Consider the following 19089-nt stretch of genomic DNA (forward strand, 5'->3'; position numbering starts at 1 on the left):
AAGAAGGTGATGATGATCTGAAATTCGGAGCTGTCGACTGGCGTAAATGGGGTTTGGTTACTCAAGTGAAAAGTCAGGTAACAATCAGCAGGAATTCTTCCGTTAATTATTACTTGTCAAAACTAAGTCTGAAAAAGTCTTGAAGTTATCATGAGCTTGTCTCAACTGGTAAGCAAGGTTAATTTACAGTTTCAGATCCTATTTCCAGGTCAAGTGGATGCAGAGTCAAACCTGACCTTCCATCTGATCGATGGGGCTGTTGCCTTCACATGAAATCACAGCCATAGCAATAGTACACAGAGACAATGTTAATGAAGTATAAAGCGAGTTGAAGAATTTCTAATTTGAAATCAAACAGGACAATAATCAAAGTGGAATTAAAAGAAAAAGGACAGTGTTAAACTGGGAACATGGTACAACTTTAAGTTGAAGATTGTAGTTGAAACCAAAAGTGTTGATAAACACCAGACTGGCATCCTGAGCAGAGATAACAGGAGTGCAAGGGACGACAGTCTGGCACTTTGCAAGATCTCTTACAATTTTCAGCTCATTTACAGTGTGTTATAAAGGTTGGCTCCCTTCTGAGAACTAAAGCTGAAACACCCAAAAAGGAACACTTCATCCTATAACCTGTCAAAGGATTGTAAAAAGTGGTGTAACTTGCCCTTCAGCTACTTCTAGTGGTTAGATAAAATAAATCCTTGACACTCACTTTACAATCAACAAGGAACAATTTATTTATCCAACTCTAACAGTGAGCAAATTAAAAATCTATTAACAAACTGAATAAACTCCTTTTAACTACTAACTATTCCCAAATAAAACCAGATTCTAATAGTATGCTGTTCCAATAAATAAATGTCCCATTTATATATATAAAAAAGAATTTAGTCTCTTGAAATTACAGTCAGGTTATGTGTCTTCTGTGCCGCCTTCGTCAACTCTTCTGTCAGGAATGCCTTCTCCATCGATTCTTCTGTCAGGAATGTTAACTAGTTGTGCCGTGGGTATCATTGCCATTTAGATAGCGCTTTCTCTAAGACATAGAGGAGGCTGTGAGACCCAGTGATTCTCTCTTGAAAGCTGAGGACTGTTAGCTCTGGCTGATGAAAGTTATCTCTGAGCTTTGTCCAACAGCCCCCTTCTCTTATACCCTCAATGACATATCAATATTTCTTACAATGGGATTGGTCCTATGTTGTCAAAACCAGCAGATTTAAATTTAATTGTTTTTTGATACCTAAGTGCCTGGTTCAAATTGATTGGCTTGCTAAAAACTGCTGCTTGGCCTGCTAATTGTACAGCCTTTCTGTACAAATGTTTTAATTCGGGTGCTCTCTGTGTACTTGTAAACTTTCAAACTGCTGCTCATAAACCTTCATTTTAAATCTCTAAGCACAGAAAAAGCACACCATCATTTAAAAGGACCACACCGTGTTTCCTCCCCAGCGTTTTACAAACACCAAATTCTAACTTCTTGCCTCCCAATCCACCAGTATTCTACCCAACTTCACAACAAGTTGTTGGGCTGAAGGCTGTTGGTGCTAAAGGCAGAACACACCAGCACCTTCCTGAGTCAGAGATTCGGTAAAGCTCCCCTTTCTCTTTGTTCAGTGTGCTTAGCAACAGCCTCACACGTGCTCTAATTTGTCTTTTCCATCTCTCACAGCACACTTCATCAGAGTTTGTCTTCTTTTTGAGCTCACTGTCATTTTTTTTTCATTTTCTTTGGATATTGTTGAGGCCGCTTCTGGAATATTGCATCCAGTTCTGGTCGCCCCGTTATAGGAGGGATAGTATTAAGTATTGACACATTTGTGGTGCAAATATAACTTGCTACTTATCAGCCCAAGCCTAGAACTTGATCACGTTTTGATGTGTATGCAGACAGGCTGCTTCAGTATCTGAAGAGCTGTGAATCTGTAAACATCAGCAAACATACCCATTTCTGACCTGAGGATAGAGGATGGCTAGATCTAGGACATTACTCCAGGGAGTTCCTGCAGACCTTTCCTGAGACTGAGATTATGAACTTCTAACAATCAGGACCATCTTTCTTTTTGCCAGGTATGACTCCAACCAATGGAGACCTTTTCCCCCGGTTCCCATTGATTCCAGTTTTGTGAGGACCTCTTGGTGCCCCACTCAGTCATATGTGGCCTTGAAGTCAAAGGCAGTCACTCTCACCTCAACTCAGGAGTTCAGTTCTTTTGTTCATTTTTAAGCCAAGGCTGTAATGAGGCCAGAAGTTGAGTGGTCCTGGCAGAACTCAAACTGGGTATCACTGAGCAGGTTATTGTTGAGCAGGTGCTGCTTGATAGCGCTGTTAATGATACCTTCCATCACTTTATTGATGATCCTGAGTATACCTGCAGGCTAGTGATTGGCTGGGTTATATTTATCCTTTTTTTAAAAATTGGATAAGACATACCTGGACTATTCTTCGTATTGTTGGTTTGATGTCAGTGTTAATGTTGTATTGGAACGTTATGGTTGTGGGACAAGGTCTGGAGTCCATGTTTTCAGCACTATGGCTAGAACATTCTCAGAACCTTTGCACTGTTCGTTGCCTTCAGCTGCTTCTTTTATCACACGGAGTGAATCAAATTGATTCAAGTATAACATCCATGTAGCTCAACCCTCAGGATAAATTGAGGTGGAGCAGCTATTCAGCACTTCTGGCTGAAGAAGATTGGAAATGCTTCAGCCTTATCTTTGCCGTATGTGCTGGACTCCCCCATTGTGGAGGATTGTAAAGCCTCCTTATCCAGTTCATTAAAAACCAAAAGAACTGCAGATGCTGTAAAGCAGAAACAAAAACAGAAATTGCCGGAAAAGCTCATCAGGTCTGGCAGCATCTGTGCAGAAGAATCAGTTAACATTCCGAGTTGAGTGACCTTTCCTCAGTACTCCATCCAGTTCTGAGGAAAGGTCACTCAACTCGGAATGTTAACTGATTCTTCTGCACAGATGCTGGCAGATCTGATGAGCTTTTCCAACAATTTCTGCTTTTTACCCTCCAGTTAATTGTTTAATTGTCCAACAGCATGCAGGGCCTCAGAGCTTAGATCTGGTGCATTGTGGGATTGATAAGCCCTGTCTATGTCATGCTGGATTTGCCATTAGGCAAGCCATTATCTTTCTGTTGTAGCTTCACAAGTTTGACACCTTCTTTGTGGGGTACACCTGGTGCTACTCTTGGCATGCTCTCCTGTACTCATTGAACCATCCTGATGATAATGGTAGAATGCAGGATATGCAGTGCCAGGAGGTTATGGGTTGTGGCTGGATACAATTTTGCTGCTGCTGATGGTCCACAGTGCCTTGTAGTTGCTCTGTTCTAAGTTGCTAGGTCTGTTCGAAATCTAGTCAAATAACACAATGGTGGGTATCTTCAGTGTGAAGATGGCTCTGGGCCTCCACGAAGTTTATGCAATGGTTAACCCTATCAATATTATCATGGACAGATATATCTGTAACCGATAGATTAGTGAGGATGAGGTCAATTAGGTTGTCCCTTTTGGTTTCCTGTCATAGATCTAGTCTTGCAGTGACATCCTTCAAGACTTGCCCAGGTCTGTCACACATCAGAAGAAGGGTCCAGACCCGAAACGTCAGCTTTCCTGCTCCTCTGATGCTGCTTGGCCTGCTGTGTTCATCCAGCTCTACACCTTGTTATATCAGAGGTACGACTGAGCCACTCTTGGTGATGGGCATTGACGTCCCCACCCAAAATATATAGTGCCGCCCTAAATGCTTCTTCCAACTGATGTTCAATGCGGATGATTCTTAATTCATCAAATGAGTTTAGTCCAGTAGGTGTTAATCAGTAGGAGCCTTCCTTGCCCATGTTTGCTGATGCCGTTTGAATTAATGAGATCCCGAATAAATGCTGAGGACTGTCAGGACAATTCCCAGCAACTGTATACCAGTGTGCTATCACTTCTGATTGGTTGGGACTTCCAGTGCAGCAGCAATTTCCAAATGACCATTCCCAATACCTTGTGGTATTTGCCACATCTGCCAGAAGAGGCACTTTTCTGAGGCAGCAAGAAGGTTTAAATCATGACAGCAATGAGTACAACTATGTTTGCTCAGGCATAATTACCAACAACTCAGGAGCTGGTGCAGATACACCTGCTCCTTCTGAAAGCTAGGCTAAAACTCCTCTCCACATACACACAGCAATGTAACAGAATGGGTAGTATCAAATGTAACGTGAACAATAACTCTTTCAGTACCATTGACATGTGCACCATTTTCCTATGATTAACAATTATACAATCATGTACATGATGATATTTTCTTTACCAGTGCTCAAGATCTCTGACTTCATAACTTCATGGGGTCCAGACTTTTCAAAAACTCTTTCAGAATGCACTCTGTTTGGATTCTCAAGAATGCTAGATCTTTAGTTTGAGTGCTGAGAGCTCTGGTTTTGATCTCCATTGAAGGATCTTTTATTTCTCAGATACTCTTGGCAGAAGAAGTTGCACCGTCTTGTTACCCCTTTTCCATTGTCTGGGAGACCTTTAACTTGGTGAATACCCATCAGCTAGAAAGTGTTTTCTTCCTTGCCGTGTACCTTTCTGATACTTTTTGTGCTCCTTTTCAGGGTATCCATTGTGGAAGCTTAAACTAGTCAATTCCTTCTTGTCAACCATGCCATGAATCTGTGGACATTGACCTTGCTGTCATGGAGTCACATGCAGCCCATCCTCATTGGTTTGTCCATCTGGCTGTTTTTGTTAATTTCATTCATGGGACGTAGATATCACTGGATGAGGCATTATGTATTGCCATGTCTAATTGCACCTGGAAATGAGTAACTTGCCGGGGCATTTCAGAGGGCAATAAAGAGTCAACCACATTATATGTCTGGAGTCATGTATGGGCTAGAAGAGGTAAGGATATCAGATTTCCTTCCCTCAAAGATGTTAATGAAACCAATGTATTTCTGAAACAATTGATAATGTTTACACGATCACCCAAGAGTGAGTGGTAATTTAAGAATCACTAGTGCTCCCGGGGAATGAGGAAATACCTGAATGATTCATTCATGATCGAAGTCCAGCAACACATTAAGGGAGTGAATGTCCAACAGGTCATAAAATGCTACTGACAGTTCTCAGGGAGCTCCCAGCCTCACATATGTGCAGCTACCCTAATACCTGTGGAAATCCAATGGCGGCAGTAAATCCCATCACTCTGGCCCTCGTACTCTATGGTGTTTTGCACAAAGCCTAGAAAACACATGACGAAAATTAATGAACATCATTGATGTAAATCTGAGTTCCGGTTGATGATGGATGAAAAGACGATTTTATTTTTACATCAGCAAGTTTTACTGCGATTGTATTTCTGTCATTACCAGGGGGCCTGTGGCTCTTGCTGGGCTTTCAGCGTGACTGGTGCAATCGAAGGACAGTGGGCAAAGGTCTGTAGAAGACTGGTTTCTCTGAGTGAACAGAACTTGCTTGATTGTGACAGAAGGAACCATGGATGCAGTGGTGGAAATAAAAAGCTCGCCTTTCGATACGTGAGAAGAAAAGGTATTGAGTCGGAAAATACTTATCCATACACAGCACAGGTAAATCACTTTACAATCTGTTTCAAATTCACCAGGTACAACATGTTTACGGCATTCATGGTGTTAGACAGTGTAACCCAGCACTAATCAAATGGCAGCTGACATCCTACTCTGGATCAATCCTTCGCTGAGAATCTGCTCCCAGGTTTCTGTCAGTGTCACTGTACAAGTAGCGTGAGGAAGGCTGAGAAAATATCACCTTTCAGGACAGGGCCAGCTCTCTCTCTCATTTCTCCCTTATCCTGTAACGACCTCCTGAATCGCCACTCAAAACCTCCTGGTCTTGTGTGATCGCTGAATAACAGACCACAGGGCGAGTGGTGGCAGGAAGAAGGTCCCAGGGTGAACAATGTGTATGATTGACATGTGGGAGGCTGTCAGTAGGGCCCTCCCTATTTCCCAATACCACATCCCTCTATAAAATAAGGACCCTCTTCTGGAGCCAGAAAGCAGCATCACAGAAATTTGCTTGTTGTGCTCCCTGTATGGGTTCATGCCAAAAGCAGCTGGGGGAGACCTTCAAGTGGTCAACCATTGCTGATCTAAGAGCCTCAATTGCTGGCAGATTAAGAAGACCATTCATAGACTGACCATCACAGACTTGTTCAGGGTATGGGCAAGTGCTTGTCACCCTCATGTCCAATGAGCTACTGCCTCTCCCACTGCAAATTCAGCACGTGGCAATGTATTAAATTCCATCCTGTTTTTTTTCTGGAAGCATACTACGTTCTCAGAAAGGCAAATGGGTGACACACTGACCAAAACCTTGCCTGTAGTTTGCAAGAGGAAGACTCTTCAATAGTTACTCTTAGGTTATGGAATAGGTCCCTGACCAGACAGGCATGAAACTTGGAGGCAGGTGCATGACCATCATCAGATATGATGTTCCAAAATAATGATCTTGTCTCATCTTCATTCACTCTGTCTATCTTAAGAAGTTAGTGGAGAAAGTCAGTAATGTCTGTTTAATGGACAATAACGTCAGTAAACGTGGAACCTGGATTATGCAGCACATTTTCATTTAAATATTTTGATGAGCAAAACACCGCATCATTGTGAGTGTCTGAGGGCTGACAAGTTGTCAGTAGAACTTTGGCAAGATATTCATGAACACTAACTTTCAATATTTCCTTTTAACAATTAGCAAGGACCCTGCAAATTTCAGAAAAAAAATACTGCTGCCATAATCGGCAGATACAGAAATGTACAAAGAGGTGAACATTATTTAGCGTGGGCTTTGAGAAAAATTGGACCAATCGCTGTTTCTCTTAATGCGCATCTAAAGTCCTTCCACTTATATAAAAAAGGTAAGAAATAGACTGTGTGGATAAGGTGTATTAATTGGACAATCTACAAATTCCACATAAAATATTTAAAAAGTCATCTGTATGCACACATTTCCTGTCAAATTGTTTGTTGGTGTTAATGCTGTCTCAATATGGATAAGGCGTACTATAAAGCTCATCCCCTTATTCATATTTCTCTCCTCCCCCGGGCTACAGGCAGCCCAGTGCTGCCAGACACCATGGGGTTAAATTTCAATCAGATTGGAAACTGAGCTCAGGAATGGTGATGGGAAATTTACCCGCTCCATTTTGCAGTGATGCAGGCAGCTCAGAAGTTTTGTGCTGTCACTAATGTAAATGACTGTGAGGTGCAGCTCAGTGATGATGTGCTGCTGAGTGAACGCACACCTTGGCACTGGGCCCAAGGACATGTGAGGCTGGCACCATTTAAAGCAGTCCACATGACTAAAAGACAACCCTGTCCCTCTTCAAGGAGCAGGGGATTGAACTCAAGAAGAGACTCTGAGCAGAAAGGGAAATGGAAATGGTGCAACAGGCCAGGCAGCAGTCCCGAGGGTCTCTGAGACAGCACTGGAGACCTTAGTACAGGAGGTGAACACAAGAAGAGAGGTGCCCTTCCTTAAGCGAAGTAGGGGGCCCTCCAGGCAGACACTGAGAAGGCAGAGAGAGCAGGTAGCTGTCATAGTCAATGCTACAGTTGAGATGTGGTTCCCCTGCACCATGGGGAGGACACTATCCTGGCAAAACCACTCTGCCTCCTCCTCTATGCTCAGAGGGAACACAATGGGCTCCCGTCTTCTGGTATAAATAGCATCTCTCACCTCTCTGATATGACAGTGAACTGGGAGATGTCAGACATGGAGTCTCCTCCAACCTGAATGGATCCTGTGGTGAAAATAATATCTGGGCCACAATCAGCTTCACAACTGCTGGCAGTGCTATCCTCAGCTTGCTCCGTTGTCATGTTTCCAATGGACCTTCAAAAGAGTCCACGGCAGCAGACATCCTGGACATTGTGTTGCAGGTTAAAACAGATACCTAGCAATGTGGGTAGAAGGTTGACGACCTTCAGCATTGTGCATGGGTAAGTGTCACCATCTTCTCTCTGTTACCTCAGATTTACAGGGCCACTACTCATTCGAACTTTACCACGGTCATCATGAAACACCTCACTATGCAGCACTGGGATATGACACTGACAACCTCACATCTCTCTCTCCTGAAAGGCATTCATCGTTATTCCACAGTTTCACTTACTGCTGTTTAATTCCAAAAACAATCAGTGGGACATTTAAAGCATAGATATTTGAAACCAGAATCACACAAGTGCATGAAGCATACAATCAGATGGATAGCATTGTATATATTCAGAAAATGCCAGTGACTGTAAAAAAGCTCAATATCCACATATCACGTGCACTAAGCAGAGATTGCTGCCCAGATTGATTGTCAACAGAATCTTTAAACAATGTAACAAAGTCCAAACAGTTCATTCATCCTGGAAACAGGTTCCAATTTGTGCATGCTCTGTGCAGCATGGGTCAAGTTGTGCTCTCTTGGATAGCTTTACCGGTCAATGTCCTCACTTCCTTTATTGTCACTAGCTATGTAGCATTTATTGCCCATCCCTAATTGCCTAAAGGGCAGTTAAGAATCAATCACATTGCTGTGGGTTTGGAGTCACATGTAGGCCAGATCAGATAAGGATGGCAGTTTCCTTCCCTAAATGACATCAGTGAACCAGATGTTTTTTTTCCTGACAATTGACAATGGATTCAAGGTCATCATTAGATTCTTAGTTCCAGATATTTATTGAATTCAAATTCCACCTTCTGCCATGATGGGACTTGAACCCAGGTTCCCCAGAACATTATCTGGGTTTCCAGATTTACAGTCCAGTGATAATACCACTAGACCATCACCTCCTTTCATCCTTACTGTTAATGCCTGGTTTCATCTACATCCAAGACATTCCCCTTTCAACAGTTCCTGTTGTGAAACATGTCACTGTGATGTAGCCCATTTTCACTGGGCTATTCTGCAAGACCCACACCAGACTGGGCCAAGCGTCAGAACCTTGTCTTAAATCTATGGTCTATTCCACTGTGACCCTGGTGGAAGGAAGCAAAGTTTCTTTGTTCTCTGATAGTCTGAGGTTTTCCGAAAAGTGTCATCAGCCATGTTTGAAGGAGGGGGTGGGGGTTTCCCCTTATCTCCCAGCAAACATCCCTGCATTGCCTGAGAATCTTAGAATAATACAGGAACCTGGGAGTTCCCTAAGATATAAGAATCATGGCAGGATACCTCCAGCTTTGTCACTGCTTGTTGTGCAGTATGGATAGAGTGAATGCCTTTTTCTGTTGAAGACCTCAATAAGTTGGTGACAATATACACTCAAAACATTGCGGCTTCAGTCGATGGCATCCTGGACCTAGGGCAAGCCTGCAAAGGTGGCACCAACACTGCCCACGTTGCTTGCCTCTCCTCAAGACAGGGGGGAGATTATGAGCAGAGATAGTAGGAACTGCCGATGCTGGAGAATCTGAGATAACAAGGTGTAGAGCTGGATGAACACAGCAGGCCAAGCAGCATCAGAGGAGCAGGAAAGCTGACTTTTCAGGTCTAGATTCTTCTTCATGAGCAGTTGTGATTTGGGGGAAACATCATCACACTGGGGAGGTGATGGCTTAGTGGTATTATCACTGGGCTGTAAATCCAGAGGCCTAGGTAATGTTCTGGGGATCCAGGTTCAAATCCTGCCATGGCAGATGGTGGAATTTGAATTCAATAAAAATCTGGAATTAAGAGTCAGATGATGACTGTGAATCCATTGTTGATTGTTTGTCTGGCCTTCATGTGACTCCTAACTTCCCTCTGAGCAATTAGGGATGAGCAACAAATGCTGGCTCAGCTAGTGAAGGCCTCCTCCCATGAATGAATAAAAACAAAGTTACATCTGGAATGTATGTATGTGCTCAGCATGACGAGATATCCTCAGCTGTGTTTAGAATCATAGAATCATCAAAACCAGGCTATTCGACCCATTGGGTCCACATTGACTCTCTGAACAGCATCCCACCCAGACCCAGACCCCCACCCTGGCTGTGGTCAAGTAAGTGCAAAGGAAATGAGTGCCGGGGGAAAGGCATTGGGAAAAGAAGAAAAGAGAAAGTCTGTGAAAGGGAATTAGGTGTGAATTGGTGCTGCAGTGTCAAAAGGAGTGATAGTGAGAGAAGCACAGTAAAAGGCCATGTGTTCCAGAGGAGATGTGAATGGCACAGGTGAGGACACTGGGAAACATTAGTAAAAGTGAGACAGAGTAATATCAGAGTAGAATGTTTTGCAAAGAGCATTATAGACCAGAAGACAATTGGAATGTAAAACACATCAATAAGCACAGGAAGGAAATAATGATCATATATTTGACAATTACGTTACATTAAAGGTGAGTGTCTCCTCACAGGAGTTTACGCTGATTCAAGATGCACCCAACGCCGAGGCCATGCAGTGCTCTTGGTTGGATATGGAAGGGAGAATGGAATGAACTATTGGCTGGTTAAAAACAGGTATGTACTTTATAGAAACAACAAACAGCTAATCAGAGCTGGGGCAGTCTCACAAGCACTGGATTTAGCCCCAGTGTTCCTGGGCTAGGGATGGAAACATTAGCCAAAATTCCCACTGCTGTCCAAAGGCACTGGAGAAGGTGCATAAAAATTCACAAGGACGATGTTAATACCGAGAGAATATATTTATCAGAAAATGCCAGACAGAGTGGAGCTTTGTTCTCAGGAATAAAAAAGTAAAGCAGTAACTTGATAGAGAATTTTAAGATAATCAAATGTTAGATAAAATAGGTGGAGAGAAAATATTTCCATTTGTGGGGCCTTCAAAATAGGAGCCATTAAAATAGTGGCAAGGCAGAATACTGTGGGGACTGGGAATGTGAAATAAAAACAGAAAACAGAAAGCATTGGCGAAATTTCAGCAGCATCTAAGAGGAAAGAGAAAAGGAGTTAATGTTTCAGGTCTGACAACTTTCACCAGAACTGGAAGAAGTTAAACATGTAACAGTTTTGAACAAGGGGGAGTGGGACAGAACAAAAGAAAAGTCTGAGAGTGTGAAAGAGAGGAGAGATTCAATGACAGAAAATACTGTCTTCTAAAGCTAATGCAACAGGAAAAGCAAGAGGAACTAAAGATGTGCCTAGAATAAATGTATGGCTATCTAAAAGACATAAATATGAAACAAGGAAATAAAATGGGAGTAGAGTTTATCGTTTGAAATTGTTGAACTCAATGTTCAGTACAGAAAGTTTACATTGCCTGATCAAAAGCTGAGGTGCAGTTCCTCAAGCTTATGTTGAGCTTTTCTGGAACCTCGCACAGGCCGGAGGCAGGGATGTCAGTGTCAGAGAAAGGTGTAGTAAAATAGGTGACCACAGGGCAATGGACAGACTGAGCTACTCAGAAAGCAATCACCTGATCTGCATTTGATCCCCCCATAGTACAGTAACCACGTTTTGAATGGAGATCACAGTACATTAGATTAAAAGTACATGTTAATCACTTTCACTTTGAAGAGATATGATGTGGACCTCAGACAAGGAAGAGAGAGCATAAGGGTTTGGTGTGATATCTCTTGTATTTACAAGGAAAGGTGTCATACAAAGTGATGGAGAGTTCAGGGTGACTGAAAAGTAGACCAGGGAATCAGAGAGGGAATAGCCCCTTGGAAATGCTAAAGGGAAGGAGAATATGAATTTTGTGATGGCATTGCACTGAAAGTGATGAAAACTGTTGTCCACATTTTCTTTCCATTTGTTTCATTGTTTGATTATTTTTCTTTCAGCCAGGCACACTTCTTCTTTCCTTTCTTGCTCCATCTCCATTCCCTTTGTCCATTTCTGTCATTCAGTCTCTCCTGTCTTCCACCCGTACCATTTTGTCCTCATCCCTCCCACTCCTTGCTCAAAACCTATCACATTTTTAACATTTCCCAGTTCTCAATGATGGACAAAAGCCAGAAGTTTTAATTGTTTCTCTGTCTCTCGACTAATGCAACCTATCCAGCTAAGAGTTTCCAGCAATTGCTAACTTCTGAGTATAAGATAGTCATTAACGAATCCAATCAGAACCACAGGAGGAAGGTCTTTACCCAGAGGGGGATGGTATTGGAAAACTATTACCATGAGAAGTGGTTGAGCTGAATGACACAGATATATTGAAGAGGAAGTTGGATAAACACATGAGGGTGAAGAAACAGAAGGAGGTGTTGACAGGGTTAGAGGAAGGGGACAGGGAGGAGACTCGTGTGAAGTATAAACACTGACACAGAGTGAATTTCCTGTCTCTGTGCTGCAGCCTGTGTATATATTTAACCAACATGAAACACTGTGTTTATCTGGATGTGAAGGCTTAATGGCAGAGCTGTCTGGGATAATATCATGTTTGGAGGAGGTAGATTGAAAAAAACAGAAGGTGCTGGAAAAGTTCAGCAGGTTTGGCAACATCTGTGAAGAAAACATCAGAGTTAACGTTTCGGGCCCAGTTCCAAGGAAGGGTCACTGGACCCGAAACATTAACTATGATTTTTTTCTTCACAAATCCTGCCAAACCTGCTGAGCTTTTCCAGCAACTTCTGTTTTTTTTTCCATGATTTAAAGCATCTACAGTTCTTTCAGTTTTAATTGGAGAAGGTGGTGGCTGGATTAGATTGGATGGTGGAATGTTTAGAGTAGGTGGTCTTGTGGTTCAGTAGGAAGGCTCCTTCCTGCCATATCTGAACTAAAACCTCCAAGTTCAAGCTTCACCCCAGGACTGGCTGGCCAAGAACATTCATCAGACACTTTATTGCCAACAGTTCATAATAAATCTGCGAATCCTTTGCACACTTTCATCCTATTCTTCAAAGGGGAAAAAATCTGAGTGGAGATAGGAAACATACAAAATATGGTTCATTCAGGTAGATATTATCAGTGCTTAATGGGTGGTACAATAATTTGGTGACATTTGAATGGGGTGATAGTATTTGGAGGCATGTTTTTAGGGTGGAGTAACCTTGCAGTGCAGGACACATGTGTATGTGAATGGACAGAGATTGGGTAACCTACAGCCACTATCAACTCAGCCACCACTCAGACAACCTCCTGTGGCAGGCAACCTCAGGATGATGTTAGTAAAAGCTTTTGGAAATTCTTCACCCCCATAAGGCCAGCAGGCAATCTCCAGGAGGCCACAACCACTAATCTCACTCATAAAATCCCTACAGTGTGGGAACAGGCCATTTGGCCCATCAAGTCCACACCAACCACCCCCCAAAGAGCATCCCAACCAGACCCACCCCACTATCCTATAGCCCTGCATTTCCCATAGCTAACCCACCTGGTCTGCACATTCCTGGACACAATGGGGAATTTAACATGGCCAAACCATCTAACATGCACATGTTTGGACTGCAGGAGGAAACCGGAGCACTCAAAGGAAACCCACAGACACAGAGAGAATGTACAAACTCCACATAGGCAATTACCCAAGGCTGGGATTGAACCCAGATCCCTGGTGCTGTGAGGCAGCAGTGCTCGCCACTGTGCCACTTACTCCCTTGCTACCTGCTCCAGTTTGAGATGTCTCCCCTCACAGAATCTCCCCTCATGCCATTTGGAAGCTTGTAGTGAATCCACACTCACTGTAGGTGCTGAAAACCTATGTCAGATATCACAATGATGTAAGTCCTAGCTTCTGGTTTGCAGCTTGTACGACTGTAGTCTAGTGCCACTCAGCTCTCTGACTCAAATCAGATAAAATATACTTGAACTGAATCTAATGTCTCAAAAGATCTCAATCCTCTCCCAGTGTAAATAACTCAATTCTTCACAACTATCTTTTGAAACAGCTTTGAAATGTTAAAACCAATTTCATTTTCTTGTTTGTCAGTTGGGGAACAGAATGGGGTGAAGAAGGTTACATCAAAATAGCTAAGAATAAGGGAAATCTGTGTGGAATTGCTAACCATGCAGTCTATCCAACCGTGAAAAGGAGAATGTGTAAAATCACAGTTTCATCGGACTCCGCCTGAAAGAATGAGGGAACCATTTCTGCTGATGTTGACTCATTCGATACCATTGCTTTAACTGTCTGCTGCAATTTGAAAAGTGGGATAATATCAGCTTCTGCACATTTCTATAGCTTCACATAAAAGGCCAATGTCATTGTGTGTTTGATACATGTAACCACATTAATATGTTAGTGACTACATTCTCCAGCTTGTGGAGAGACAATGACCCGCATGTACAGCTGCTGTTGAGCGATATAATAAACACTGCCTGTAATCACTTTGAGAGTCTGTTTATTCCAAAAGAACAAATATTGTTTTTTGATTCATGAATTGTCTTGTTTCCTTTGAAATTTAACATCCTAAAATCGTGTGGAAAAATGCACAGAACTTCGAAAAAAGCCTATGTTTTCTGACACCAGTACAATGAATGAACAAGTGCAATGGGGTTGTTGAGGTAAATAAGGTTTACCTGGAAACCCTCCTGGAAACAGAGTTTAATGTGACCAGACTGTAGACTGGCACCCTCCCTGTGAGATTGAGTTCAGACAAGGGCTAATATGTAATTTCATTCAGAGATTGGTAGGAAACAACATTGCATAGAACAGCAGGAAAACAAAGCAGTTTAAATATGACAAAATACATCATTTCCGAGTTAAAATAATGCAGTGCAGAAATAAGACTCAGATGTTCAGACAGCCAAAGAGTTTTTAGATTGGACTCATGTAGCAGGATTCAGTGCAGCTGACTCCCTGGGAGTCTGCGCAAGAAATTGAAATTCCTCTGTATCTGAAATCCATTGAGAGTGTTCATTAAAACCAAAGAATTCAAAAGGATCTTACATAAGTTTTATAGATACACCGGAAAGGTTAAAGGTTTAAAAATCTAGTCAAACTCCTTGCTAACTATTAACCAAATCATAAGACCATAAGATAAAGGAGCAGAATTAGACTATTCAGCCCATTAGGTCTACTCCACCATTTGATAATGGCTGATATTTTTCTGAACCCATTCTCCTGCCTTCTCTCTGTAATCCTTGATCCCTTTAACTAATCAAGGACATATCTATCTCTGTCTTAAAGACACTCAATGACTTGGCCTCCACAGTTTTCTGTGGCAGTGAGTTCCACAAATTCACACCCTCTACCTGAAGAAATTCCTCCTCATCTTAGTTCTAAAGGGTCATCCCGTTGGTCCAAGGCTGTGTCCTCATTTCCTAGTCTCTCCAACTAGTAGAAATATCTTCTCCACATCCACTCTATCTGGGCTTCTCAGCATCCTGTAGTTTTTCATGAATTTCCCTCTCATTCTTCCAACCTCCATCAGGTACAGACCCAGAGTCCTCAACCACTCTTTATATGATAACCCTTCACCCCCAGGATCATTCTTGTAAACCTCCTCTAATGCCAGCAAATCTTCCCTCAGATACGGGGCCCAAAACTGCTCATAATATTTCAAATACAGTCCGAACAGAGATGTGTACAGCCTCAGCAGTACATCTTTGCTCTTGTATTCTGGCCCTCTCGGAATGAATGCTAATATTGCATTTGCCTTCCTAACTTCTACTGAACCGGTACATTCACCTGAAGATAACTTTGAACTAGGTCTCCTAAGCCCCTTTGTGATTCACATTTCTGAAGCCTTAGCCCATCAAAAAATAGTCTATTCTTCCTGCCAAAGTGCAAAACCTCCTATTTTCCTACAGAGTATTCTACCCACCACTTCTTTGCCAACTTTCCTATCCTATCCAAGTCCTTCTGCAGTCTTCCTGCTTCCTCAACACTACCTGCCCCTCCACCTAGGTTTGTGTCATTGGTGACACCCCAACTCCATTTCCCATGATTCCCTGAGAATCCCACAAAGTGATTCACAACCCCTCTCTAACCCATGCCAGCCTGGTTGCAGCTGGCACCCTTATTATGTCAGGTCCTGTTGGAACATATACCACCTGGCTGGGAGTACTGGAGTCAACAGTCACCCATATATCAAGGTGCACCCCACCACCCCCAAACCCTCACCCAACCTTGCAGAGACGATACCACTTCCCATTCTGGAAGTGATCCTGATATCCTACCACCACCTTGTCCCTCCCTCAACATATCCAGATCCAAACCCCAAACCCCAAACCTACCCTCAGAACCCAGCTGACCCCTCTCTGCCTAACCCAATTGGCACATTACCATCTTACTTACGCACCTGGCACTCTATCTCCCTCACCCACATGGCACACTACTCCCTGACTCACTCACCTGGCAGCCCATACCTTCACTTAGCTTGAGCACTTACTGTTTCTCAGTCATGCACAACGTGCATTTGGGATCTTTAACTGTGGAGCACTGTGTGCTGTATTGGTCTCCACATATAAGGAAGGATGTTAGCGAATTGAAGGATGTTTACTAAATTAATGTCTGCAATGGGCAGGTCACCTTATAAAGTAAAGTTGAACAGGTTTGCCTCTATTATCCAAGGCACAGAGATTAAGAGCAGGGAGGTTTATATTAAAGGTAGAGCATTAGCATGGCTCTACTCTATATGTAAGTCTGAATACTGTGTAGGTAACCTTCTAGTCTGGATGCTTTCTCCAAAACGTGAAGCCAATTACTTTCCCTCCAAGATTTTGTCTGCTGTCTAAGCTAAATATTCAAATTTAGAACACAAAATTTTAGTACTGATATTCAGCAGACAATGATTCTGCATTCAGTTATTTGCAAAGAGATTTGTTGTAGAAACCCCTAAATAGACAGTAATTGTGATCTGGAATACATTGCCTGAAACTGTGGACATAGCAATTCTAACAGCAATTTTCTAACTGGAATGTATAGTCTCATGTAGCTATGGAGACAGATCGGGATGTGGGAGTAATTGAGCAATGGGGCAGCACGGTGGCTCAGTGGTTAGCACTGCTGCCTCACAGTGCCAGTGGGTTTGATTCCACCCTTGGGCAACTGTCTGTCTGGAGTTTTCACATTCTCCTCGTATCTGTTGGGTTTCCTCCCACAGTCCAAAGATGTGATGTTAGGCGAATTGGCCATGCTACATTGCCCATAGCGTCCAGGGATGTGCAGGCTACGTGGTTTAGTTATCGGAAATGCAGGGTTACAGGAAAATGGGTGAGTCTGGGTGGGATGCTGTCTGGAGGGTTGGTGTGGACTCAATGGGCAGAATGGCATGCTTCCACGCTGTAGGGATTCTATGATTCTAACTCTAACTAACTGTGCATCCAGGATTACAGTACCTCCTGGCCAAAACAAAAGGTTATGACTGGACATTTGCTACAAGCTGGACAATTCCATGGTCACATCCAACACCTAAACTGCCTACCTAACTCACTGAGATCTACAGATATGAACATAGATCTACAAATAGATGGGTCCCGACCCAAAATGTCAACTTTCCTGCTTCACTGATGCTGCCTGCCCTGCTGTGTTCCTCCAGCTCCACACTGTTTATCTCTACAAGTAGATGACCTGGTCAATGAAAGAGAAGACATTCTGCATAATGGCCTCATGTATTTTGGGCAATCTGTGCATCACATGTTGTGGCAGTAAATATGCAATGATCCAACTATGAACGTTACTGTAATGGCAAGCATGGGCCATCAACATTAAACTTCAATCATCTGATCTGAATATCTGAAACCTTCGTGGAATTCAGTGTTTTTTTTATATATGAAGTACAAATACTGACCTAAAATGTCAGCTGTGAAGTCCAGGAAACCCAGGTGTAGTACACTACACTGGCTGCACAGAAAGTGTCATTTCATCCAAAGACTGATGAAACCCAACAACCAAGTTAGCATCAAGAAATTCACATCTATATTGAGAGATGAATTGTTGTCTGTGGAGCATTCAGCTTGGAAACACAATGGAGTAAATTCTGGTCCTGTGCAACAAACTATATTTCATTAATTTGCTTGGCAGAGCCGAGAGAGAGAGAGAGAAAATTAGATTCAATTTTGGAGACGTTTGCTCTCACTCTCTCTCTTCTTTCTTCATATCATCTTGCAAAAGAATGGGCTTGTAAACAGATACTTGAGAAAACAGCCATTCCCTGAGAGCTCCAAGATTCTACAAATTTCACTCCTACTGAGGTGATAAGGCAATAACTAAACAATTGCCTACTCAGGTCTCAATCTGACACATCCAGGACTCCAAGGTCTTTCAAATTGATCTTCTTTCACCTTCATATTCAAGCTAGACATCTTCCCCTTTTCTTTTCAAACTTATTACCTGCGTCTCTGTTTGATGTTGTGATTTATCACTTTTGTTCTTGGGGTAGTAGGTAACAAAATTCCTCTTTCTTTCTCTCAAGGGAACCTTGGAATTAGCTCCTTCGTTTTGGTGCAGATAAATAAGTTTTATTTGAGGTGTGAGAGCTGTGTTTTAAAAAGAAATAAAACTATTTGTTGTGAGCCAGTTGGATTTAAAAAAGAAGAGATGAATCACCCTTCCTCAGCTGTTGCAACAGGATACAGTTTTGCAGACAACTATATCACTTTCAGAATATTCAAAAGATGATAAGACCATTCTGGCTCAGTCAGAATATCTCAAGGAGATTTTTGTTAAGGGAAAGCATCATTCGATGGTCCATGTGACCTGATACTTTCCAGCAGTTGCAACAGATACGCATAAGAAATGATCAAACTAGAAGCTTGGCTGGGAAGATGGAATATTAGCCAGGAAATTGCCAAGGCATAAAAAAGCTGGTCAGAAATGAAGGCGTGCTAAATCTTCATGCTCAGCAACTTTGCCTCAAAAGATACGCACACACCCATGGGCCATGCTCACTACTGACTTCTTCAGGTCAGGGCTTGATTTCCTGATCGTAATGGATTATATTTGTAATGTTTTCTTATTACCCATCATGACGTGACACATTGAGTATGACCAGTGCTAACACATTGGCATTGATTTTCAGTCCATTCAGGGCACCATAGGAAGGTGATCTGACACCATCTCCAATAGTTATCAATTACCATCCCCAATAACCATTTACAGACATCCCCAAAAACCATTGGCAGCCATCCCCAATAACCACTGGCAGCCATCCCCATTAACCACTGGCAGCCATCCCCATTAACCATCATAGTCATCCCCATTAACCATCAACAGCCATCCCCATTAACCATCAACAGCCAT

General features: G+C 42.6%; 1 protein-coding gene across 1 annotated transcript in view; it reads left to right on the plus strand.

Annotated features, from left to right (window-relative positions):
• Positions 1-14232, plus strand: part of LOC109936251 (procathepsin L-like) — a 15959-nt gene extending 1727 nt beyond the window's left edge. The window contains exons 3-7 of the mRNA XM_048614169.1: positions 7-77; positions 5375-5590; positions 6735-6897; positions 10361-10463; positions 13834-14232. Coding sequence (XP_048470126.1) covers positions 7-77; positions 5375-5590; positions 6735-6897; positions 10361-10463; positions 13834-13975 — 695 coding nt within the window. The 3' untranslated portion in view covers positions 13976-14232. The remainder of the gene's footprint in view (positions 1-6; positions 78-5374; positions 5591-6734; positions 6898-10360; positions 10464-13833) is intronic.
• Positions 14233-19089: the final 4857 nt, after the last annotated feature.

Source organism: Rhincodon typus, chromosome 29, assembly GCF_021869965.1.
Source record: "Rhincodon typus isolate 14 chromosome 29, sRhiTyp1.1, whole genome shotgun sequence".
Classification (NCBI taxonomy): Eukaryota; Metazoa; Chordata; class Chondrichthyes; order Orectolobiformes; family Rhincodontidae; genus Rhincodon; species Rhincodon typus.